Source organism: Pongo pygmaeus, chromosome 19 (assembly GCF_028885625.2).
Source record: "Pongo pygmaeus isolate AG05252 chromosome 19, NHGRI_mPonPyg2-v2.0_pri, whole genome shotgun sequence".
In the NCBI taxonomy this organism is placed as follows: domain Eukaryota; kingdom Metazoa; phylum Chordata; class Mammalia; order Primates; family Hominidae; genus Pongo; species Pongo pygmaeus.
In genome coordinates this window covers 3,951,612-3,975,438 of record NC_072392.2, presented here as the reverse complement: position 1 = coordinate 3,975,438, position 23,827 = coordinate 3,951,612, and the positions used below count along the sequence as shown (strand labels likewise).

The 23,827-nt window shown below is 48.7% G+C and overlaps 1 protein-coding gene across 7 annotated transcripts in view; it reads left to right on the top strand.

Moving 5' to 3' along the window:
• The window catches only part of ANKFY1 (ankyrin repeat and FYVE domain containing 1), a 100,350-nt gene extending 76,575 nt beyond the window's left edge, over nt 1-23,775 (top strand). For 2 of the 7 annotated variants that reach the window (XM_063655755.1, XM_063655754.1), the window contains exons 12-25: nt 1,928-2,156; nt 3,076-3,174; nt 3,439-3,592; nt 4,640-4,808; nt 5,612-5,730; nt 7,084-7,240; nt 7,908-8,108; nt 9,681-9,857; nt 12,922-13,069; nt 13,533-13,623; nt 14,300-14,424; nt 16,745-16,891; nt 18,322-18,412; nt 20,419-23,775. In XM_063655755.1, coding sequence (XP_063511825.1) covers nt 1,928-2,156; nt 3,076-3,174; nt 3,439-3,592; nt 4,640-4,808; nt 5,612-5,730; nt 7,084-7,240; nt 7,908-8,108; nt 9,681-9,857; nt 12,922-13,069; nt 13,533-13,623; nt 14,300-14,424; nt 16,745-16,891; nt 18,322-18,412; nt 20,419-20,431 — 1,920 coding nt within the window. In that variant the 3' untranslated portion in view covers nt 20,432-23,775. Of the gene's footprint in view, nt 1-1,927; nt 2,157-3,075; nt 3,175-3,438; nt 3,593-4,636; nt 4,809-5,611; nt 5,731-7,083; nt 7,241-7,907; nt 8,109-9,680; nt 9,858-12,921; nt 13,070-13,532; nt 13,624-14,299; nt 14,425-16,744; nt 16,892-18,321; nt 18,413-19,700 lie in introns of all 7 variants that reach the window. The other 5 variants (XM_054459315.2, XM_054459312.2, XM_054459314.2 and 2 more) reach the window with 3 other exon arrangements.
• The last annotated feature ends 52 nt before the right edge of the window (nt 23,776-23,827 follow it).

Sequence of the window (23,827 nt, the reverse complement as noted above, 5' to 3'; positions counted from 1 at the left end):
GTGATTTTTGAATTTCTACACATTTAGGTAGGGATGTCTAACAGGCAGTGGGAAAATCAGATGCAAAAATGGGGCTGGAGACCTGGGTTTGAGAGTCTCTTCCTTGTAGATAATGACAGAAGCCGTGGAGTAGATCAGCCCACCCAGTGAGAATGCGCAGGAAGAAGGTCTGGAACAGAAGACAGTCCTGAGGAGGAGGGGGAGGGGGAGGGAGGGGGAAGAATAGAGGGAGGAGGAGGAGGGGGAGGGATAGAGGAGGGGGAGGAGGAGGAAGAGGAAATACTTGGGCGGGCTCACACCGCAATTCCAGTTCCCCTGTATGGGGAGGATTTGGGATGGGAAGCACGCACTTTGGGTCAAGGCGTAAAAGCACTCGATCCTTATCTGCCACAGCGGAAAGTCCCACAGACAATGTTCAAAGCTGGAAAATCAAGAGGCAGCAATAAAAACATGTTAGTTAGAGATATGGAGAGTTACAAATCCCAGCTGGAAGACTTAAAAGTGATTCCTGCTGGCAAAGGATAATTTTTTTTTTTTTAGGCTAGTCAAGTGAAGCAGTGGGAGTGAAGGAACAAATGAATCTGTAACTGGTTGTGATCAGTTAGTTGTAAACATCACTGCCAGGGATCTTGCTGATTTTTACAGTAAGACTTGGAGAGTTCTTGCCTCTCTAAGTGATGATGATGCATAACTGATGAGGGCAGGCACCTTATGCAAGCGCTGTACTGCAGGCAGAGTGGTGCATTCCGTTCATTTCCACTTGTTGGGGTGAAAACACTCCAGTGTGTGTGTTTACATACGGACATACACATGGACACGCCCAAATGCATGTGTGTGTGCATACGTGTATTTTCCTGGGAGGGTTCTGTCAATGGAGAGAAACATGAAATTGGTAATAATGGTTCCAAATGTGAGAGGAAACTTCTTTTTAAATGTTGCATCAGGTACCGGTAATACCAATTAAAAATATTTTTAACTTTTAAAAGCAGGGGAAGGAGGTCTTGATCAGAGTTCAAGATGAGATTGATACGAGCAGGCCACAGAGACGGAGCTAAAGAAGAAGTGACGGCCACAGCGTTAAGGCTGCCGATCGCCGGGGCTTAGCTCCAGGCGGGGGCTGCGCGGCTCTCCCATTTGTTGTACTGTTTATTTTGGTGACACTTGTAGCTTGTTATTGTTCTGTCGTAATAAGCATATATTATTTTTATAATTAGAAAAAAAGAATTATAAAACAAAGCAAAGGGTGGTTAAGGAGGACCTAGGAGGTGAAGTCAAGAAGCCAGTGCTTTCGGAAGGTGCTTGGGGAAGACGCTGAAGAAACTAAGGGTGGAACCAGGCGCAGTGCCTCATGCCTGTAACCCCAGCTATTTGGGAAGCTGAGGCAAGAGGACTGCTTGAGGCTAGAAGTTTGAGTCCAGCCTGGGCAACACAGCGAGACTCCACTTCAAAAAAAAAAAATGGGCCGGGCGCGGTGGCTCATGCCTGTAATCCCAGCACTTTGGGAGGCCGAGGCGGGTGGATCACAAGGTCAGGAGTTCGAGACCAGCCTGGCCAAAATGGTGAAACGTGTCTGTACTAAAAATACAAAAATTAGCCGGGTATGGTGGTGCATGCCTGTAATCCCAGCTACTCAGGAGGCTGAGGGAGGAGAATCACTTGAACCCGGGAGGCAGAGGTTGCAGTGAGCCGAGATCTTGACACTGCACTCCAGCGTGGGCGACAGAGCGGGACTCCATCTCAAAACAAAAAAACAAACAAAAAAGGAAGATACTGAGAGTGATGGCTCAGGAGAAAGAGAACAGAAGTCAGGAGGGTCAGCTGGCGGCAGGATGAGCCAAGGACCCGAGGTTTTGCACTTAGGCTGCCACGCTCTTTGTGAAGGGAATTCCTGTGAGTGCTCAGATTTCGGCCATTTGTTTCCATTCAGGGAGAAACCCCATTGCACACAGCGTGTCGGCATGGCCTGGCCAACCTCACGGCAGAGCTCCTGCAGCAAGGCGCCAACCCAAACCTGCAGACGGAGGAAGCTCTGCCTCTGCCAAAGGAGGCCGCATCCCTGACCAGCTTGGCAGACAGTGTCCATCTGCAGACACCACTGCACATGGCAATCGCCTATAACCATCCGGACGTGGTGTCTGTCATCCTGGAGCAGAAAGGTAAGTACGTGGGAATGCTGTCCATCCTTTTGACTTGGGGACAGCGGTTTAGGATCGTTAGTTACAGAGTTGATGTTTCTTCTGTTGGTGAGTTTTGTGTAGCTAGTTTCTTACCCCCAAAAAATCCTTTCAGGTCAAACTAGAGAAGCATGTAGTCTGGCTCTTGACTGCTGCTTCCCTGTGTGTGTTTTGAGGATGGGGCCTGCCCATTTCACTTGTTAGGTTAAGCTGGTAGTAATGTCTATCTTATTTGAGTATTTCTCCAGGCCATTTGGTGTAGGTCATGCAAAGCTGTGCCTCAGTGTGAGCACTGTCTTTGAGAACCCTGTTGTGGCGGGCACCCCATGAGAGAGGGGCCAGAAAGAGGGGCCAAGGGCAGCCCCTGCGGCACAGAAGGGCCGTTTCCCTCAGAAAGTCTCCCTCACGCCTTCTCTTGCCTGTCCTGAGGTTTATTTTGCTCTTGCCTCAATCCTTGTTAAGGACAGTGTTTTTTTTAGCATTGTCCTTCTGGAGGGAGGTTGGGTTTTAGGTACTATGTGCCCTTTTTTTGGTCCTCACAGAAGTTTTAAGACTGTAGGAGGAAAAGTTTTAAGATTGTGTATTAGGAAACATCATCAGGGCGTTCGTTGTTTTAGTCTTTTTAGTAATCAAGCGTGTTTCCATAATGGAGTCCATTTTTCTTATGTGAAGAGTCAGTGTTTTAAGCTTTAAAAAGATTCATTTTCCCCGTAAGTTTTGCTCCAAAATATCAGATTTCTGGGCTTTGAGTCCTGACAAGATTTATCTACTGTCTTTTTATAGCATTGATCATATTATACCCAACAGGCAGTTTGAAACCGAGCTCTTACTCTACTGAATGCTTTAAATGTGATCCACAGATGGTGAAATCAAGTGTTCTTTTACTTTTTAAAACATTTAGCCAATGCTCTTCATGCCACCAACAACTTGCAGATCATTCCAGACTTCAGCCTCAAAGATTCCCGAGACCAGACTGTGCTGGGCCTGGCATTATGGACTGGTAAGGCTGTGCCGGGGCCGCTGATGTCTGCAGACAGACAGACAGCTGTCCGAAGTGGGGCTGGGTGGGAGAGAGGGAGCGAGAAAGAAAGAGGAGAGTGGGCTAATCATTTGGGTGTAAAATAACCTTTCTGTTTGAGTTAAGCCTGTTAGATCCAGTGGAAAACTGCTGGCTTTGAGAGGTTGAGAGGGTCTGGCTGTTGTAGTAAGATGTTGAGGAAGTGGGAAAAGCTGAGCCTGGATGAGATCGGGGCTTGTTTCCCAGGCATGCACACGATCGCAGCCCAGCTGCTGGGCTCTGGAGCCTCCATCAATGACACCATGTCGGATGGGCAAACGCTACTGCACATGGCCATACAGCGGCAGGACAGCAAGAGCGCACTCTTCCTGCTGGAGCACCAGGCAGATATAAATGTCAGGTAGGAGGAAGCCGCTCTCTCGACCTAACACCAGGTAACAATTAATTGAGATGTCAAAAGCATAGCCTCACTTGTAGAAAAGTGTTTTTGTTTCATATTAGATAGAGGAAAGGAAACAGTAGCTCTAAAAACACAAAAATGCGGTGTCGTCACTGAATATCATCAAAAGACTTGATTGTAATGGAGAAAAGGAACTGTCCTTTGCTCCTGTTTGAACCTTTCAGGACCAGTGCATAGTATTGCACAAGTCTCATTGTAAAAAACAATCTAAAATCAGAGTTTTTTTCCTTTGAGGCAGGATCTCACTCTTTTGCCCAGGCTGGAGTGCAGTGGTGCAATCTCGGCTCACTGCAGCCTCCGCCTACTGGGTTCAAGCGTTTCTCGTGCCTCAGCCTCCCAAGTAGCTGGGATTACAGGCGCCCACCACCACGCCTGGCTCATTTTTGTACTTTTAGTAGAGACGGAGTTTCACCATGTTGGCCAGGCTGGTCTCGAACTCCTGACCTCAAGTGATCTGCCTGCCTCGGCCTCCCAAAGTGCTGGGATTACAGTCATGAGCCACTGCGGCCGCCCTAAAATCAGTTTTTAACAAGGAATTTCAGTTACAATGAAGAATGTTCCAACAAATGAGCCACCAACAAGGCCTGAGAGGGAAAAAGACATGGAGTCAAATTTTTATTGTGGTTGTATTTTCAAAAGAACTTACCTTTATCTCCAAGTGACTGAATGACTGAGTAGGGGAAGGAAGGTTTGTCAGGAGGGTGCTTGGAGTGGCATTTTATTAAGATGCTTTAAAAAGTAACTATAAGATTTCAACACACTGGGATGTTATCTTCGAGGGCAATAAGGTGACATGGTTTTGTGTTCTAAAAAGGCAGAATGGACAGACACTATTTTCACATTTAATTTCCCTGAGAAAATATTGAATGAATGTGAGTGAATATGATTCGGGGACAGAAGATTCTGGGCTCTGGAATGCCCAGAAGGGCACCTTCTGTGCTTTGGGTTCAACCACAAACGTTGGTTTGGGTGTGCATGTCCTAGCAGGACTCAGGACGGGGAGACAGCCCTCCAGCTGGCCATCAGAAACCAGCTTCCACTCGTAGTTGATGCCATATGCACCCGAGGAGCTGACATGTCTGTGCCAGATGAGAAGGGGAACCCCCCGCTGTGGCTTGCATTGGCAAACAATCTGGAGGACATCGCATCCACTCTGGTGAGACAAGCACAACGTTAGCCTCTGTTTACAGATGGGGATATATTGTGTCAGAGATGGATCTGGTGCCTGCGTAGCTGTCACAGGAGCAAGAATCTGTCAAGTAACATAGTGGGACAAGGACAAGCAGTTGAAAGCACGTTAAAGAAACTTGCAGTTCAACATGGTCTTGGCCGACCTTTTGTTTTTAGGTCGTCTTTACCAAGAAAACTACCAAGAAGCAAGAGAATGGCGGCGTTTCCTCAGGAGCCTTCTCCTGGGGTTGGTTGATTTGCTATGGGGTGTCCTCATTATCACCATAGTGATAATTCCTCAATCTTAGGTTTATCTCCCTTGTTTGCAAGACAGGCCCCAAAAGTGGAGGCAAACCTGCACATTCTCATTCAACTCTCCGAAGGGCCTGCAGTGTGATATGAAAGCATTGTGCACCTGGAGGTTTTACCTAGTTGTTGAGATTACCTGTTAATTACAGGTGTGTGTTACTGAGGACCCGTTGGTGCATGTGTACACAGACACATTGTGTTTTCTGTCCCTTCTAGAAGTGAGCTCTAAAGGACACAAACATAACTTGTTTATACTTCCCAAGTCTGTCCCACAGGATCTAGTGCACGAACTTGCACACAGCAAATTTTAATTAGTGTTTGTAAAATAATGAGTGATACAGATTAAAGTAATTATCATTTAATTATCAACCGTATCTTATCTGAAAATGGATTTAATGCTATACATAGAGCTCAGACTTGGTAATAAAACTGTTTGCCTTTGCTCAGCAGTGTTTGTGAGTAACCTGTGTTTTTCTGCAGGTCAGACATGGCTGTGATGCCACATGCTGGGGTCCAGGACCTGGTGGGTGCCTTCAGACGCTCCTGCATAGAGCCATTGATGAAAACAGCGAGCCCACCGCCTGCTTTCTTATTCGCAGGTCTGAGCGTCCCCAGTATCTCTCCACAGCTTTTTAGTGAGCTTGTTGCAAACTGGCTCTTTCCTTTTTAAATCTGTCTACAGTCTTGGCCAGTAGCCGGCTTGACTTTTACGGTTAAGGTTATCAGAGAGTCACTGTTCTGTCATGTTAAGTCAGCCAGGAGCCAGGCTCACTTGTGACGGGAGTTGCTCACAGGCCTGGATCAAAGAATCTGAAAGCTTGAGACAGCGTCCTGCTTTAGGAGCTGCCTGAGCTCCTGGAGTCACGGCAGACCAGTTCAGACTGTGAAGCAGGAGGCTATGGCTGGGGAGACCAGATGGTCTCTGCAGGACCCCACCACGATGTGTGAGTCGTAACAGGCTCTGTGGCCCCCTTGGAGTGTGGGGTGTGTGGGAGCCAAGGTTATTCAGGAAGCCTTCACAGCAGTGGTTCTCAGACTTCATGGTTTTCTGGGTTTTTTTTCTTTTTTCTTTTTTGAGACAGAGTCTTGCTTTCTCACCCAGGCTAGAGTGCAGTGGCGCCATCTTGGCTCACTGCAAGCTCTGCCTCCTGGGTTCACGCCATTCTCCTGCCTCAGCGCTGGGACTACAGGCGCCCGCCTCCACGCCCGGCTAATTTTTTTTTTTTGTATTTTTAGTAGAGACGGGGTTTCACCATGTTAGCCAGGATGGTCTCAATCTCCTGACCTCATGATCCACCCACCTCAGCCTCCCAAAGTGCTGGGATTACAGGCGTGAGCCACCGTGCCTGGCTCAAACTTCATGGTTTTCAAACTTTCTTTTTGTATTTTCTATTTTTATTTTTGAGATGGAGTCCCACTCTGTTACGGAGGCTGGAGTACAATGACGCCATCTCAGCTCACTGCCACCTCTGCCTCCTGGGTTCAAGTAATTCTCCTGCCTCAGCTTCCTGAGTAGCTGGGATGACAGGCGCGCACCACCAAGCCCAGTTAATTTTTGTGTTTTTAGCAGAGAGGGGGTTTCGTCATGTTGGCCGGGCTGGTCATGGACTCCTGATCTGAGGTGATCCACCTGCCTCGGCCTCCCAGAGTGCTGGGATTAGAGGCATGAGCCACCGCATCCGGTTGGTTCTCAGACTTTAAATGTATGCATATCCCCTGGGGAGTTTCTAACAATTCTGATGCCCAGGTTGCCCACCCCCAAGACCAGTCACAGAAGAATCTATGGGAGTGGAACCCCGACTCTGGTATTTGAGGCCAGGGACCAAGGACAGCAGACCGGCCACAGCAGATGCTGTTGGATTGGATGAGGCTCCTGTTTTACATTTGTAATCAGCATGCCTGTAGGCCAGGTCCAAGCGTGGCGTTTTTTAAAATGTCCCCATTCCTTTCAGTGGTTGTGACGTGAACAGTCCCAGACAACCAGGCGCCAATGGAGAAGGAGAGGAAGAGGCTAGAGATGGGCAGACCCCTTTGCATTTGGCAGCCTCTTGGGGGCTGGAAGAGACAGTACAGTGTCTTCTGGAGTTTGGTGCCAACGTGAACGCACAGGTGTGTCGTTTCTCTTTTCCAGGGAGAGAGATGTAGCCCCAGCATGAGGGAAACAACCTCCTATGGCAAAGGACCTTGCACAGTCCCCAGTTCCAGGCGCTGCTGCTTCATGAACACACAACCTCCCTAGCAACGTTCATGATTTCAGGCTGACTGTGCTTCTCTGTGCCTTTGTCCTTACTACAACAGGAGGAAGATTTGTTTCAGCTCTTTCTCTTTGCCTCCTATTCCCCCTTAGTTACAGATTTCCTCTGAGAGTTTAGTCCCACATTGCATATACTGTATTTAGGAAAACGTCCCAGTAGCTCACTTGAGCACCCCTGAGTTACGCCCTTTGATGCTTTTAAACATTCGAGCCTGTGCAGATTTATATATAAGGCCCTGTAGCCAGATAAGGAGTGGTGGCTTAGAGCGGAGACTCACCGCAGATGCGAAACACATGTGTTTGTGGCCGGCCTACGGTCACCACTGGGTCACTGGAACGTGGTGTAACAGGAAGTGACTTTTAGTCATTTCTCTTTGGCCTCTTCAAAAGCTCAGTCAAACACAGGGTGGTAGTGTTGATCGATTCTCATAACTGAAATTTGATTGAAAAGTTATACCCTTTCATATTTTTCCTGAGTTTTATCTTGCAGTTGAACATTAAATTCTGTGCCTTGTTCCACAGGATGCAGAAGGAAGAACCCCCATCCACGTGGCCATCAGCAGCCAACACGGCGTCATCATTCAGCTGTTGGTTTCTCACCCCGATATCCATTTGAATGTACGAGACCGACAAGGGCTGACCCCGTTTGCCTGTGCCATGACTTTCAAGAACAACAAGTCAGCCGAGGCCATTCTCAAACGAGAGTCCGGGGCTGCTGAGCAGGTGAGTGAATAACATCTGACATTCTCCACATTGTCCTGGGCATCGCGGAACCTGGAGACTAGACAGATGTCACCGACTACACAGGTCTCCTTATGGAAAGAGCTTTGTTTTGAAATTGTACTCCTGTCCTCAAATGTGGCTGTTGAGATGTCCCATCAGTGCAGGATGAGATCTGGCTCCTCTGCCTGTATGTCAGCGCCTGACAGTGCCAGGCTTAGATGGAAGCGGAGGCAGTGGGCTCCGTCGTCGGAATTCTGTGGCATGTACAGTTGAGCTCATTCTTTGCTTTTACTAGGTCGGTTAACTGTCCTAGTAAGGAGTGTCTTTGAAAGAGCTTGTGTCGTGATGTTGGGGCAACTTCCTGAGTGTTTCCGAGGAGTTCAGTTACTCAGCAGGCTCGGCTGTCCTTGTTCTTTGTGGTTCTTTACCAGCTGCTAAATCTGGATGGTGAACTGTTGATCTGCAACAACCAGTTGGGTGGGAAATGACAATAACAACTGATCTGAGTAGGAGGGGGTGGGTTTATCAGGTCAGTCCTGCAGGAACTTGGCTCTCCAGCCAGCACCTAGAGGACTGGTGTGTTTATCAGTGGCATTCGTGAAGGTGAGATGGAACTTGGGACCCGCATGAAGTGAGATCCTCGTGTGGGTGGAGATGATTGCTTGGTGTCTTAGGCTTCTGTAACCACCGTCTTCAGCATTTTCACAAGTGTGACTGGATTGCGTAGGTGGTGACCTCACGTTTGCTCAGGTGATGTGAAATGGCCTCTCCCATTTCTTCTCTCCAGTGTGAAACTGGACTGTTGATGAAAGCGCTCTGTAGATCCGCTGCTTATGAGACTGGCACGTGCCGTGTGTGATGTGTGGGCCTGTGAAGCGGTGTGCCGTGTGTGTAGCATTGGGGTCTCCCTCACTGCTGCCTCCACACTCATGCTAAGACGGCTCTGGGAACTACAGTAGACGGTGTGGTTTGATTTCATTGAGCTCTGCTGGCTTTCCATCAGTGGAGCAAAGCCCGGGCCCTGCTGTTGGCTCCCTCCCGCATTGTGTATAGAGTGTAGCTCAGTAAGAGGAAACCTTCTCCACGCTTCTGAACTCTTTGTTTGACTGCTCGGGTCAGGCCGGCAGTGCAGCTGGGGCATCAGGATGCTGGGTGCTTGTTTTAGCCAAAGCAAAGAGACTCCCAAGGCTTGTCTCCATTTTCCCTCTCCATGAGTTTCCTGATGTCTTGGTGCTTTCGTTTCCCTGTCCTTCAGGTTGTCTTCGTCTTGGTTTTCCACATCCAGTTCCTACTACAGGAGGCTGCCAGGGCAGCGTGGGTTACTGCAGCGGCTCCCTTCTCCTGACCACGTGGGTGTGGCCACGCACACCTGGTTCTGTGCACAGATGTGTAGAGCGGGTCTGTGGGTGGGTTGGGGGATGGCGTTTCATGTTCATTCTTGGGAGGGGGTTTCCTAAGACTGAGGGAAGGTCTCCATCATGACCTCTTCAGTGGTCAGTTCAGCTTGCAGATGAAGCTCAGGAAGTACTCTGAAAAGAGAACTAATATTTTGCTTTGCACTTGTTGCTGTAGGTGGATAACAAGGGCCGGAATTTCCTTCACGTAGCAGTTCAGAACTCTGATATTGAAAGTGTGCTGTTCCTGATCAGTGTCCACGCTAATGTGAATTCAAGAGTCCAGGATGCCTCCAAGTTGACCCCGCTGCACCTCGCTGTCCAAGCAGGCTCAGAAATTATTGTCCGCAATTTGGTAAGTGACACAGAAATATTGCGTGTAATAATATGTTGTCAAAGCATATTGTAGAGCTCGTGCAGAATCTCATCAAAGGTGCTTTGCCCGGTGTTGTGAAAGCACCTGGGGAATTTGGGGAGCGAGGCCGGTGCACTCAGGAAAATGGTGTCAAGGGCTGCATGTCCTGAGCGCCCTGCTGGGCTGCGTGGGCTGCCAGATGCTAGATGGGGCCCTGCCAGAAAGCAGGATTTCAATGGCAGAGGCAGGGTGGGAGCACAGAGGAAGTGGAGATCCGCTTCTGTTCTCTGTCAGGCATTCACCTGGGACTTTGAAGTGAGCTGTCTCTCTTAATTTGAGGGGTATGAGAAATGTTTTACATTTTACAAAGGAGAAAATGTAGGCCGAGAAAGAATTTTACCCCCCAAGGCTATCTAAGCTAGTAGCGCTGGATTTTAGCCTTTTCCACTGGACTCCAAAGCCTGCTTTTTCCACCCAGGCCGGGGAGGGTCTCAGCAAAGATGTGGAGATTGGGAAGTGCATGTGGTGTGTTTACATAGGAAAGTTTGGTTGAAGTTTTAGTAGAGTTGAAAGAGCTGTGGTTAGAAGGGCAGGCAGAAAGCAGATCGTGGGGTGTCACATTTCAAACTGAGAACTGTGAGCAGCCAGTATCTTTTAGGCAGCAGAGAAACCATTGTTAAGTGTTTGAGCTGAGAGAACAAGGCCCAGAGCTGAGACAGGGCCTCATCGTCTGGTCTCTGCTCCTCAGAGCCGGCTGTCGCTGGTCCCTCCCGTCAGCCCCAGACACGTGCCGCAGAACTGGCCGCTAGGGCACCTGGAGCAGCCTTTGGTGCCTCGGTGTAACTGTTTCTGAAAAGTACTTTTTAGAGAAGCCTTGTGACTTGATTGTGTTTGAGCTGAGGCAGCATTTGAAGAAGGCTCCTTGGGAGTGAGGCACACAGGTGTGGGGCGGGCTCACCAGTGACGAGACCGAGGGGAGGCCGTGGCAGTGAGTGTGAACTGAGGAATGAGGACGGTGGGTCTGATGGTGCCAGGAACAGATTGGATGTAGGGGAAGCAGCCAAGGAGGCGGAGCTGGGTCCCAAAGTTGTAGGGAATCGGCCTCGTGTTCATCAGTCTTTATGCCTCTGTAGGGCTGGAGGAGGTTACGGTCCCTGACCAAGGTGCCCGCCTTCCTGGGGCCCGGCATGACAGATGATAGGATCGCCCAGAAACACTAGAAACAGCGGGTCTTCCAGTGTCCGTGTGCTCCTTTCTCTGAATAGATGCTGCATCATGTTTGAACCTGTTCATACTGAAACCCCTTCCCCACCTCTCTCCTCCCAGGTAACCAGCTGTGGGGCTAGTTATGATCCCTAACGTAGCACCAGGGACCATGAATATACATCTGTGAGACGTCCCGTATGGAGAGTCCCATATCCACTCGTATGTCTTATTGATCGGTGATTAGACTGGGCACCCAGAGTTCTGGGGAGGCTGAGACTTAGAAGTCAGGGTCCTAACCAGAGCAGCTAAGCAGCGCCTAGATTTTCGCAGAGGCAGTGCCTGTACACACGGAGGAACCAGGGGTGGCCGTACACCTCAGCGGCAGCAAATTGGGTTCTGACTACAGACGACAGGTATTTTCTGTTTACAGCGATTGTTTTTTAAACTTTGTCAGAAAGAGGATGATGAACTTCAAATACTAAATGAATAGGTATTATGTAAAGGTCCCTCCTGCTGTGTTGATTCTGTAATTCTTTGTGTCCCTTTTTTTTTTTTTTTTTCTTTTTCCTTTTTTGAGACATGGCCTTGCTCTGTTGCCCAGGCTGGAGTGCAGTGACCTGATCACAGCTCACTGCGGCCTCGACCTGCCAAGCTCAATGAGTCCTCCCATCTCATCCTCCCGAGTAGCTGTGATTACAGGTGCACACCATTACACCCAGCTAATTTTTAAATTTTTTGTAGAGACGAGGTTTTGCCATGTTACCTATGTTGGTCTTGAACTTCTGGGCTCAAGCAGTCCACCCGCCTCAGTCTCCCAAAGTGCTGGGACTACAGGCCTGAGCCAATGCACCCGGCCTGTGTTCTTTCTTTTAAAAAACAGGCTGGGCGCAGTGGCTTATGCTGTAATCCCAGGACTTTGGGAGGCCAAGGTGGGAGGATCACTTGAGGCCAGGAGTTTGCCACCGGTGAGTCTGGGCAACGCAGCAAGACGTTGTCTCTACAGATTTTTTTTTTTTTTTTTTTAATTAGCCAGGTACAGGGCCACATGCCTGTGGTCCTGGCTACTCAGGAGGCTGAGATGGGCCAATCATCTAAACCTAGGCGTTCAAGGCTGCAGTGAGCTATGATGGTACCACTGCACTCTAGCCTGGGTGACAGAGCAAGTTGCTGTCTCAAGAAATAATAAATAGAAAACAATAGTGAAATAGCACATACTCATTGTGGAAAAACTCAAAGCACGTAAGGATGTGAAACAGATAGTGTTTCCCTTTGAGTCCCAGCTCTTCCGAGTATGGCATTTATGCTTTGAAACACCTTCCAAGTGCCTGTGTGCCTGCATGCTTGTGTGTACACAGAGCTCTGTCTTCCCCAGATGGAATCTTACTATCTTCTAATTTGCAGGGTTTTTTAAACTTACTTGTCATCAACATCTTCCCATGTTAATCGATAAATATTTATCATCTTACTCTACTGTTTGTACTTATTACAATTTTTACAACCAAACCCTTTTGCCTTCAGGCTTTCCTATTCCAAGCAGTAGACACCCGTAAGATAGTACAGCGGCCATCACTGCAGTCCTGCGCAGCTTTTATACACGAAAGCCTTAGAAGTAGAGTTTCTGCATCCCAAGGAATGGCTCTTTAACATTTTGATAGGTAATTGCCAGTTTGCCCTTGGCACAGGTTTTGCTGGTTTCTGCTTCAGCAGGAGTGTGTGTGAAGCTCTTACGCTCCCAGCTCTGTCAGCAGGGCAGGCCATCAGCCTCTGTGGGTGTCAGAAGACAAACAGGCTTGGCCCCCATAAGGGGGATCTTGATTGTGGCAGAGAGACTGACTGTTCATGTAATGAACTTCAACAGCTTCTTGCGGGAGCCAAAGTGAATGAATTAACCAAGCATCGCCAGACTGCCCTCCACCTTGCTGCCCAGCAGGACCTGGCCACCATCTGCTCAGTCCTCCTAGAGAATGGCGTGGACTTTGCTGCCGTGGATGAGAATGGAAACAATGGTAACTCCCAGTCATTCCTTAGTGGCTTGAACTATCCCTCCATTCTAGGGGTGGGGGTGCAGCGCACCCTTGGGTCTGCTCCCCACTGGGGAGGTTGGCTTTTACAGGAGCAAAGCTGTGACAGGAAGTGCTCTGGGTAGAGCATCCAACCTGCGACTGCCCAGGCCTTGGGCAGCCTCCCCATCTGAGTGGGGGCCCTGGAAGCCTACACTGCCTCCTTGGGAAACTGTTAAATCTCACCTTTGGGTAACTGCTGAAGCAGAAAGCACAGCACAGAGCAGTCATGAGGTTGCATTTGTGACGCATCCTTGAGGGTGGTGAAGACCAGATAGGAGGGCTCTGTGTGGGGCCAGTCGCTGCTGTGGCCGGGTCCCATTCACAGAGAGGTCTGTGAGGGTGGGAGGAGTGGAGGTTGTTCTGCATGTGCTTCTGGGCTTGCGGAGTAAGAGGATTTACTTCCCAGCTCTTCATCTTGCTGTCATGCACGGCCGGCTCAACAACATCCGGGTTCTCCTGACAGAATGCACAGTGGACGCCGAAGCCTTTAATCTCAGGTGAGTGTGTTGGGCCCGAGCAGGCCCCACAGCGCCTGGCCTGCTGCTCAGAGCTGCTGGTTGCTGGTGCCTCCCATCAGCCCCAGGGAGGGGCTGCAAAACCGGCTGCTGGGGCACCTCACCAACTTCGGGTACTTTATTTTGGTACTTTTGGTACCGGTATTTTTGTTTTTAATAAAAAATGCTTCTTAAAAAAAAAGTTTTGGCCAGGCGCAGTGGCTCACGCCTGTAATCCCGGCACTTTGGGAGGCCGAGGTGGGCGGATCATGAGGTCAGGAGATCGAGACCATCCTAACATGGTGAAACCCCATCTCTACTAAAAATACAAAAAATTATTTGGGTGTGGTGGCGGGCACCTGTAGTCCCAGATACTTGGGAGGCTGAAGCAGGAGAATGGCGTGAACCCGGGAGGCGGAGCTTGCAGTGAGCCGAGATCGCGCCACTGCACTCCAGCCTGGGTGACAGAGCGAGAGTCTGTCTTAAAAACAAAAAAAAACTTTTGTTATGCATGCACTTAGGTTACAGTAAAATACAAAATAAGAAAAAGAAAAACTTTTGTGACCTGTTATGTGTCTTTTAGATTTATCCACCATCACAGAGTTCAGAAAATTCTATTTATTTTGTGTGTGATGGCCATGGCAGATACATTCCTAACTTTTCCAACTTGTTTTATCAGAGGCCAGTCACCACTGCACATTTTGGGACAATATGGCAAGGAGAATGCAGCGGCCATCTTTGATCTCTTCCTAGAATGCATGCCGGAGTATCCTCTGGACAAGCCGGATGCAGACGGCAGCACGGGTGTGTACTGAGGGCTGGGTATGTCCCGTCTCGCTTGCACGCCTTGCTTCCTGGAAAAGCAAGAGCCCAGGCACATGTGGTTATCTGAGGGCAGTCAGCTTGCAGAACAGTTCTGTTGGGCCCTCTGGGTGTGAGTTACAGAGCCCTGTTGTGGAGTCTGGAGTGTCTGATTTTAGTCACTGTCACATCTCATGGAGTGTGGGGTGTCTGATTTTAGACACTGTCACATCTCAAGTGCATCTAGCGCTCTGAAACCATCCACACCCTTCTCCAAACAGGCCTGTCCACCTGTTTTTATTTCCCTCATTTGCCTTTTATCCAGTCAAATAGGGTCCTATGCAAGCTCCCAAATTCTAGCAGAGGAAGAAAATATAAGATCTCACAGGATCTTCAAAAGGAAGAGATGTGCCAGATCATGTGTCGGCATGCTCTGAGAAAGTGGCAAACTACCCAGATACACGGGGTGCCTTCTTATGCAGCGGCTACAGGCCTCTCATGGTTGCTCTGGGTACCCGTGATCACTGTGTTCATTCGTGTGGCCCTCCTAGCTTTTCCGGTGACTCTCGCGTTCGTTTTCTTGCTGAGGACTCGCAGCAGCCCCATAAGGGAAGCAGTGCACATAGTTGTATCCCCGTTTTTCGGGTAAGGAAAAGTAACCCCATAAAACAAAACCAGATCTCTCATCCCAGCCCAGAGCCCTCTGTGCAGCTGTGTGGCTGCTGCATTCCCATTCACTCACCTCTGTGGTCTTGGCAGAAATGGACTCACCATGGGGTTGTCTGAACCTTAACATGGGACCACATATTTTATCACTGTTTTCTCTTGGTCTTGAGAGGAGTTTGTGGCCTTTGCTATGTGCGCATTGTTTTTTAAGCTTCAGAGGAGTCGGCCCCTGGGAGAAAGTGAGCAGCACGTACTCGGCAGCACCTTGCCCAGGAGCAGGGAAACAGGAACAGGCAGCAGGGAGGGGCTCCGTGTCGAGGCCTCCGGTTTACAGAGACCTGGCCCTGTTGCGTTCTAGCAGGGTGACTGGGTGCGTTCTCCCTCGTAGGCCTACTTCCTGCTTCCTCATTTGATAGTGGGAAGAATAACCCTCCTCTTAGTGTACGATTTTCAGAGTTAAATGAAAGAAACCCAGGAAACGCAGCGTCTGGGAAAGGGAAGCAGAGGGAGCCGCAGGTAGCTGTGATTGTTCGTAGGGAAGGCCAGCAGGTTGGCCTGGCCAGAGCATGGGTTCCCACGGGCTCCACGGGGTGGAAGAACTTTCTGGAGCATGTTCCTAATACTGATTTTTCTTCTCCATGTGTACACAACTCGTAGGTTTAGATTTAGCTACACTGGGTGAAAAGAACTTTGTCCTTTGTGGAGAAACCGGTGTGTACACAACTCGTAGGTTTAGATTTAGCTACACTGGGTGAAAAGAACTTTGTCCTTTGTAGAGAAACCGGTGTGTACACAACTCGTAGGTTTAGATTTAGCTACACTGGGTGAAGAGAACTTTGTCCTTTGTGGAGAAACCGGTGTGTACACAACTCGTAGGTTTAGATTTAGCTACACTGGGTGAAAAGAACTTTGTCCTTTGTGGAGAAACCGGTGTGTACACAACTCGTAGGTTTAGATTTAGCTACACTGGGTGAAAAGAACTTTGTCCTTTGTGGAGAAACCAGTGTGTACACAACTCGTAGGTTTAGATTTAGCTACACTGGGTGAAGAGAACTTTGTCCTTTGTGGAGAAACCGGTGTGTACACAACTCGTAGGTTTAGATTTAGCTACACTGGGTGAAGAGAACTTTGTCCTTTGTGGAGAAACCGGTGTGTACACAACTCGTAGGTTTAGATTTAGCTACACTGGGTGAAGAGAACTTTGTCCTTTGTGGAGAAACCGGTGTGTACACAACTCGTAGGTTTAGATTTAGCTACACTGGTGAAAAGAACTTTGTCCTTTGTGGAGAAACCAGTGTTTCATGCCAGAGGAAGGCAACTGAGACCACAATAGATGATTCCCTCTGTGTTGATCCCTCCCCACCTGTGCGACCTCAGCTCTCTTGCAGCCCAAGCTCTACGTGGGAAAGACGGTGTCTTGGAAACTGCAGCTGCTCTAGAATTCTTTGGCTCGTGGCCACATCCTTTACTGGAAGATGCTACAGGTTGTCCACAGAGTTCTCTCCAGAGCCTCGGGGCCCCTGTGTGTCTGGGGGGACTTTGTGAACAGATGTCCTGCCAGCGGTCTGTTCTGCCCTCGGCTGTCCTCCGTCCTCCGTCTGTGGCTGCCGGGCTGGGCCGGGTGGGAAGTAGCCCTGTGCGTGCTTTTGTTTTCCAGTGCTGCTCCTGGCATACATGAAAGGGAATGCCAACTTGTGCCGCGCCATCGTCCGGTCGGGGGCTCGCCTCGGGGTGAATAACAACCAGGGAGTCAACATTTTCAACTACCAGGTCGCCACCAAGCAGCTCCTGTTCAGACTGCTAGGTGAGTGGCCCGCTTTCTGCTCTTACAGTGCAAGCACAGTTGCAGTGTTATTATCGCGATGTATCGTACTGGTGATGTTTCAATCTCATGATGCCTTAGGATCGGAACCACTCGTTTCCTGGCAGTAGCTGGGACTATTTCTCTGAATAAGTGAAGGACTTTTGAGCATGTTGGGAAGGTCACTGTGAACAGTCTCTTTTCAAAGCACTCTGTCTTGTTCATTTCCCACGCCCCACAACCTTCTAGAAATGCTGAAGCTCCAGGCAGGCCACCCTTCCTGTGTGTCCTGGCCACTTATCTGCACACCTGTCCTCTTGAGACTGACTCAGATCCTCTAGAACCTTCAAAATGGCCTACTGCTCCAGCCCCTATCAGCTCTCCCTCCCCTGTGTCCCTTTTGTAGAAAGGAGTGCTTCCCTCCTGATTTCATATTTGTGAATCTTTACTCTTCCCTGCTGAGGTGACAGAAAGAATCAGAATGTCTTGAGTGCCTGTGCTGTGTCATCACCCACAGTGGGGAGAGACAGGCAGGAAAACAAGCTCAGACATCCCTGGTAGCCATGTGATGGCGACGCACAGGACCTGCCCAGGGGGCACAGCTGGTCTGTGGTAGAGTCGGGTTGAAGGACAGCATTTGTGACATCTGGTCTACTGCACCTTCCCTCAGCCATGCACTTAAGCCTTTTAGAAGCTCAGCACTGGTGCCCATCACAGGGCCGGCAACACACACACATCCCATTACTCAGAAGGAACTGACGGATTCACGTGCTGCTCCGTCCCATGAGCTCAGTGGACCTCTCTGTGTAGAGCAGTCAGACAGTGCCTGGGATAGAGTGAGAGTTCAGCCAATAAATCCAAGTGATCGTCATTCCTGTCTGCACTGGTAACTCCTAACCTAGATGTGAAAACTTAGTTCTTTCTCATAAGTTGCTCTGCCCACGGTCCCATTGCAGACCCAGGCACTCTCTCCGGAAGCCTGGAAATCACCCATGTCTTCTCCCTGCTCCCGCTCACATCCCACACTTGTGTTCAGTTGCTGAGTTACAGATTTTGCCTCCTCAATTTCTCGTCTTAATCCCATCCTCTGTTCCCCTGGCCAGTTTTTCTAGCTGTGTGGTCTCTGTTCTCTCCCTACCGTGCCTTCCGTCCCAGCCATCCCTGACTACGTGTTTCCCCCACAGACATCACACTGGTTCACCTTGTTGACCACTGTTTCCTTCTCCCCAAGTCTCCCGGGCAAGGGCTGATTCTCCAGTCTCCTCTGGGAAGCTGGCCCTGAACCACTTAGAACCTATTGCTCCTTCGTCACCTATGTCATGTGGCAGTGTGTTGCCTCACTTACTGGTCTGTTTCCCTGCTCCCTCTAAGCCCTGGGGCTTGCCTGGCGCCATCGCTGTTTGACAGGACTAGTCCTCTCCCCTGTGTTACAGATATGCTGTCCAAGGAGCCTCCATGGTGTGACGGCTCCTACTGCTATGAGTGCACTGCCAAGTTTGGAGTCACCACTCGCAAACATCACTGGTAAGACCCCAGCGTCACTGTCAAGGAGTGAGGGGACTTCTGCTGATGCCATTGCTTCCCCCCTTCTCCAGGATAGGCCATGAACTTGCCTGGGTCCTGCATATTGATGGGCAAAACTTGACCAAATGGAGGGATGAGATGAGCACACCCAAGGATCCTACTGAGGAAGGGAGATGTAGGGAAGGCAGGGAGCCTGCAGACGGGTGGCTTTCCTGCTAGAAGCTGAAGGTGCGCAGTTTCCAGGCAGCCTGCCAGGCCTGTGCCATCCTTCCTGACTTCCTGCCTACAGCAAAGCTGAGAAGAGCTACTGCCTTCACGGTGTGCCTCAGTATGGGCCGCTTTGCCGAGAACTAAGGGGCTGTTCCCATTAAAATGAGATAGATAGGTCGGGTGCGGTGGCTCATGCCTGTAATCCCAGCACTTTGGGAGGCAGAGGCAGGCGGATCGCTTGAGGTCAGGAGTTCGAGACCAGCCTGGCCAACATGGCAAAACCCCGTCTCTACTAAAAATACAAAAATTAGCTGGGGGTCGTCAAAACCCCGTCTTTACTAAAAATACAAAAATTAGCTGGGGGTCGTGGTGGGCACCTGTAATCCCAGCTACTTGGGAGGCTGAGGCAAGAGGTTGCAGTGAACTGAGACCACGCCACTGCACTCCAGCATGGGCAACAGAGCGAGACTTCATCTCAAAAAAGAAAAAAGGAAAAAAAAGATAGTGCTGAGCTGCTCTTTTTGTTTTTGAGACAGAGTCTTGCTCTATTACCCAGGCTGAGTACAGTGACAGGAGCTCGGCTTACTGCAATCTCCATTTCGCGGATTCAAGCGATTCTCATTCCTCAGCCCCCTGAGTAGCTGGGATTCAGGCATGCGCCACCACTCCCGGCTAATTTTTATATTTTTAGTAGAGACGGGGTTTCACCATGTTGGCCAGGCTGATCTTGAACTCCTGCCCTCAAGTGATGCGCCTGCCTCAGCCTCCCAAAGTGCTGGGATTACAGGCATGAGCCACTGTGCCTGGCCTGAGCTGCTCTTGAGCTTCAAAAAAAAAAAAAAAAAAAAAAAAAGCCTTCTTCAGTATTGCTTTAACATAATGATTGACTAGAGTTTTGTTTTCATAAAGACTAAAAATTCTACATGAATTGTAGTAACCTGGCTGGCAGTTGGCAGAGTTGCCAGAGTAGCATTGCGGGCGCCTTGTCTGCCAGGCCCTGCTGCGGTTGTCCTCACATGCCAGGAAGCAGAGTCTGTCGTTGGCGCTCCTCTCATACTTCCTTTCTTTGCTTCCACAGTCGTCACTGCGGACGTCTTCTTTGCCATAAATGCTCGACCAAGGAGATTCCTATTATAAAGTTTGATCTGAACAAGCCTGTACGAGTTTGCAACATTTGTTTTGATGTACTGACTCTGGGTGGGGTCTCTTAGTGAGCCCCCCGGAGGGTCCAGGCCACGTCCTTGGTCACCTCCCCAGCAGCTGCTCTGCTTACCAGCCTGACCCCACCCAGAGCAGGAGCTGGCGGGTGTCTTCCTGCGGCAATAGACTGGAACGATTAAGGACCATGGTGTGATAGACCCCATTTCAAATGATTCCATATGATTGTCAGTATGTGTGTCAGACTGTGATCGATTTCACTAGATGTCTCACTAATCGGACCAGGCCATTCGGCCTAAGTGGTAAATGTGATTAGGAATTAGACCTCTCCCCATTCTGCTAGCAACATACAAGGACACTTGGAAAACCATTTTCCCTTCTAGTAGCTTGGTGTCCTTCCCAGAGCAGCCATGAAGTCTTCCCGCCTGGGCTGACTGATGAGGCAGAGCCTCTCAGCGTAGGAAGCTGGCTACTTAATGAGCTGGCTTTACTGTAGGGTAAGTGGCTGTGGACTTTTCTGCACAGTGTTTTCATAAAGATAATAGGATCCTCTTGCCCTGAACTCTTTTTTTCTTTTTAAGCTAAGCTGTATTTTTAGTGAGCTACCCCTTTTAAAAAGGTGAAATCTTTCTTAACAGGGTTCAAAGATGAGAGCTGAAAAATCGTGGCCTTAACAACTGAAAGCTTTACAGTGTTCATGCTACTGAGGTGTCAGGAGTGCAGCTGGGCCGCTTGACACCTCGTAGCAGCCGTCTCATTCTCTCGTCTTGCTGCGTCCTGTCTGTGGAGTCCTCAGTCACTCTGCCGCTGGAGAGTGCTGGAGGAAACGCACTTTTATTGTGCTGCACTTTTTATAGAGCTGCATTATTGGTGATTCCAATTTAAAAATCCATATTCAAAAATACCCTCACACATCCCTGCATCAGTGATTCTAATGATCAGCTTTGACTGGACCTCAGCTCACACGAATCTCCAAGAGAAAACTACAGAGCATCTTTTAGAGCCAGAGATTCATACAGGCCAAGTGATGAGAGGGGGCGTCACCAAGGCTTCAGCCCCAAGGGCATCTCCAGCCTCAGGCCGGCAGGTCCTATGTCCTTGACACAAACGCTTCTTGCTGAAATCCTCCCTAGTGATGCTGTGAGTGCTGTTGGTCCCAGTTCTGTGTAGCTTGCCCTGCCCCATGAAGGGCCACCAGCCAAGGGCCCTGGCCACGTGTGCGCCACCTTATTTTGGAAGTCTCTGGCTTGTGTGCTGGATGAGGCTGCCAGAACTTGTTGGGCGTTCGTCGCTGTTAGTACATATATTAACCATGAGGTGTTAAACTTTTCTTTTGAAGGTTTGGCCAGTTTCTAAAAAAATGCACATTTAAAGAGAAGCATCTACCACTGCTTTAAAACAAAACAACTCTGAGATGAACAATATGTGTTATACTCAGAGATTAACAATCTCAATCATACATACTGATTCTTTCAGACATTTAATAACCACTACATTTTTTTTGCATTAATGAAATTTGAATATATGTGTAAAGGGACTAAATATTTTTGCAACAGCCTGTTTTTTGTTCATTCTTTTCTGGATAGTGTATCCTCTGTATTGTGGTAGATTTATACATTCTGTTGCCTAAATATGTGTGTAAAATGAGCTGATAAACTGGAGTACTACTTTAAAAAAATTTCTGTGATTTATAAGATATATATGCTTTCTATGTTAATATAAGCTTGTACACAATGTTTAAAAGAAAAACAATGAATTAGAAGAGTTCCCCTGTCCCCAGTCTGACATATTTCATACAGAATGTTTAAAAGAAAAACTCTGCTAGTCTTGGCAAACATTTGGCCATGTGAGGCATGTGGTCAATTTCCATTTTCTATTACCTGAAAAGGGCCATAAGGAAGCAGGCAGGGCTTAGGTAGCTTGGTTACCTAAGTTAGAAAGTAAGAGAATCATGGTTCGGATATGAATTGAAGTGGTTGGTACGTGGATACCTGTTCTTCAAAAGGAATGTGGGAGATGAGTCAAGGGTGAGGCCGGTTGTTCTGCCCATGCCCTACATACCAATTTCAGTAACAATCTTGCCTGTCATTGCACTTAGAATCTTAAGATCATGTTTAAAATATGTTGATTCAAGCTTGTTTCTAAGCCTGAGTCCAGGGATAGCAATGGTACTGACCAGCTATGGACTGGGAGAACATTGAGTCCTGTTATCCGTTGGCTTCAGGGTGCATCCATGTGGATACAGGAAAAGCCTCTTTCCACAGACTTAGGAAGCGCCCCGACCACGTGGACGCTCGCTGGGCTGCACTCAGCAGGCTGCTTGAGTGGGAGCTGACTCCAACGTGCACTGCCCTGGCTGGGACTAGGCGTGCTTCCAGCCCTTCCCGTGCTCTCCCTGCTGTCAGCACTTGAGTACAAACCTGCTGTTGTAAGTGTTCATCGGTAGCTTAAGTGCTAGTAGCAAAAACTTAAATTCATTCAGAAAGTTGCCACTTCTGAATGAGTACAGCAGGAAAAATAAACTTTACTGAAACATAATTTGCTGCGACAGTCAACATTGTTATGCTGAATTTGCTCTTAACTGCCCTTTGCTCATCGCCAGATTTATTATCCAGTGTATTCTTAACAGTCTTTTGTTGTCATTGTTTTTAAAACAAAGGTACGGACCATGTGCTATATATAAATCGAATGGCTTAAACTAATTTGCTGTGATCCTCTAACACCGAAATTTCCCATAAACTTAAGTGCCTACACTTAGGACTTTTGAACTTTCAGTCATCTTTTTCGTGGTGTCTCACTGAACGATGTGTTAGAACATGTGTTCCATTTGGAGTTTTGGGCCTGTGCACAGTCAACCCCAATTACGAGTTTAGTTGAGGCTGGATTCGATTGCTCAGTTCACCTGCCACGTTCTCTCCAAGGAGTGGGGTCTACGTGACCTTTAGTCCTCTACCTCAGAGCCCTGAGTCATTTCTGACCACCCCGTTCTGTGTCCTCACTCTTGTCCCTGAATGGGTCCCTGTGTGGATCTCAGTGTGTGTGTGGTTTCTCCACTCCTCCCCGCTCATGTCCCACACCTGCCATATGGAACCGTTTCTGCACTAACCTTGTCCATGCGCACAGAGTGCAGGGAACGTCTTGGGAAAGGGGAGAGCCTTGACCTCCATCTAGGTGTCTTTTATCTGGAGAAAAAACACTTTTGAACTATGTAATGCTCGGCCCTGAAAGGCAAGCTAACTTCCCAGGTGACAGTAGCAGGAACAAGTAAGGGTAATGCTTCCATGACAGATACTTGCTTCCCTTGGGACAAGTCCCAGAAGAACTACCTGAAGCACCAATGCTCCCCACCCCAGCCTGCTGGCAGAGGAAGCAGGCGGCACCAACTCGCCAAACGGACTTGGGAGCCACCTTCTCACTCTGTGGAAGTAATTTAGTGAAGAGCTGACTGGCAAGATAAAAACGCTGAAATTCCCAGAAGTTACAGATGCCTTAAAGACTTTCTTTGGAAGATCATTGCCTGTACAATTCCTTTTTTGTGTGGCATAAATAATATATTAACCTGTTACAACTGACAACATTGGTTTTCTGCAGCTAGGGAGTCTTGAGACTGCTCGCCTTGATGACTTGCCCTTTTTTTGGCAGATGTGTGGAGTTGGCTGTTACGACATCCCTGCGTGATCCCAGAGGAGGGGCAGTAGCTGGACAGAAACTGCAGGCACACATTTGGGTGGATCACCTGGCTTCCAGCCCCTTCGGGGCGGTGCTCAGTGTGGGGTGATGGTATCATAGAGGACCATGGCGCTTATCAGCATTGTTTCTTTGGAGTCTGTGTAATGGAATGTATTTTTCAAATACTGATATTTGCATTTTCTGTAACAATTCCTTATAATAAAATGAAGTAAAATTGTGCATTTAAAGTGGAAACTTTAATAAGACATTTGTAGTTACTTCTAATGCAGAAGTACCAATAAGCATTAAAAACAAATTTTAGAAAACTCCTGACGTGCATAAGTTTCTTGACCAGTTGCCCTCCAGGAAAGTTTGAAT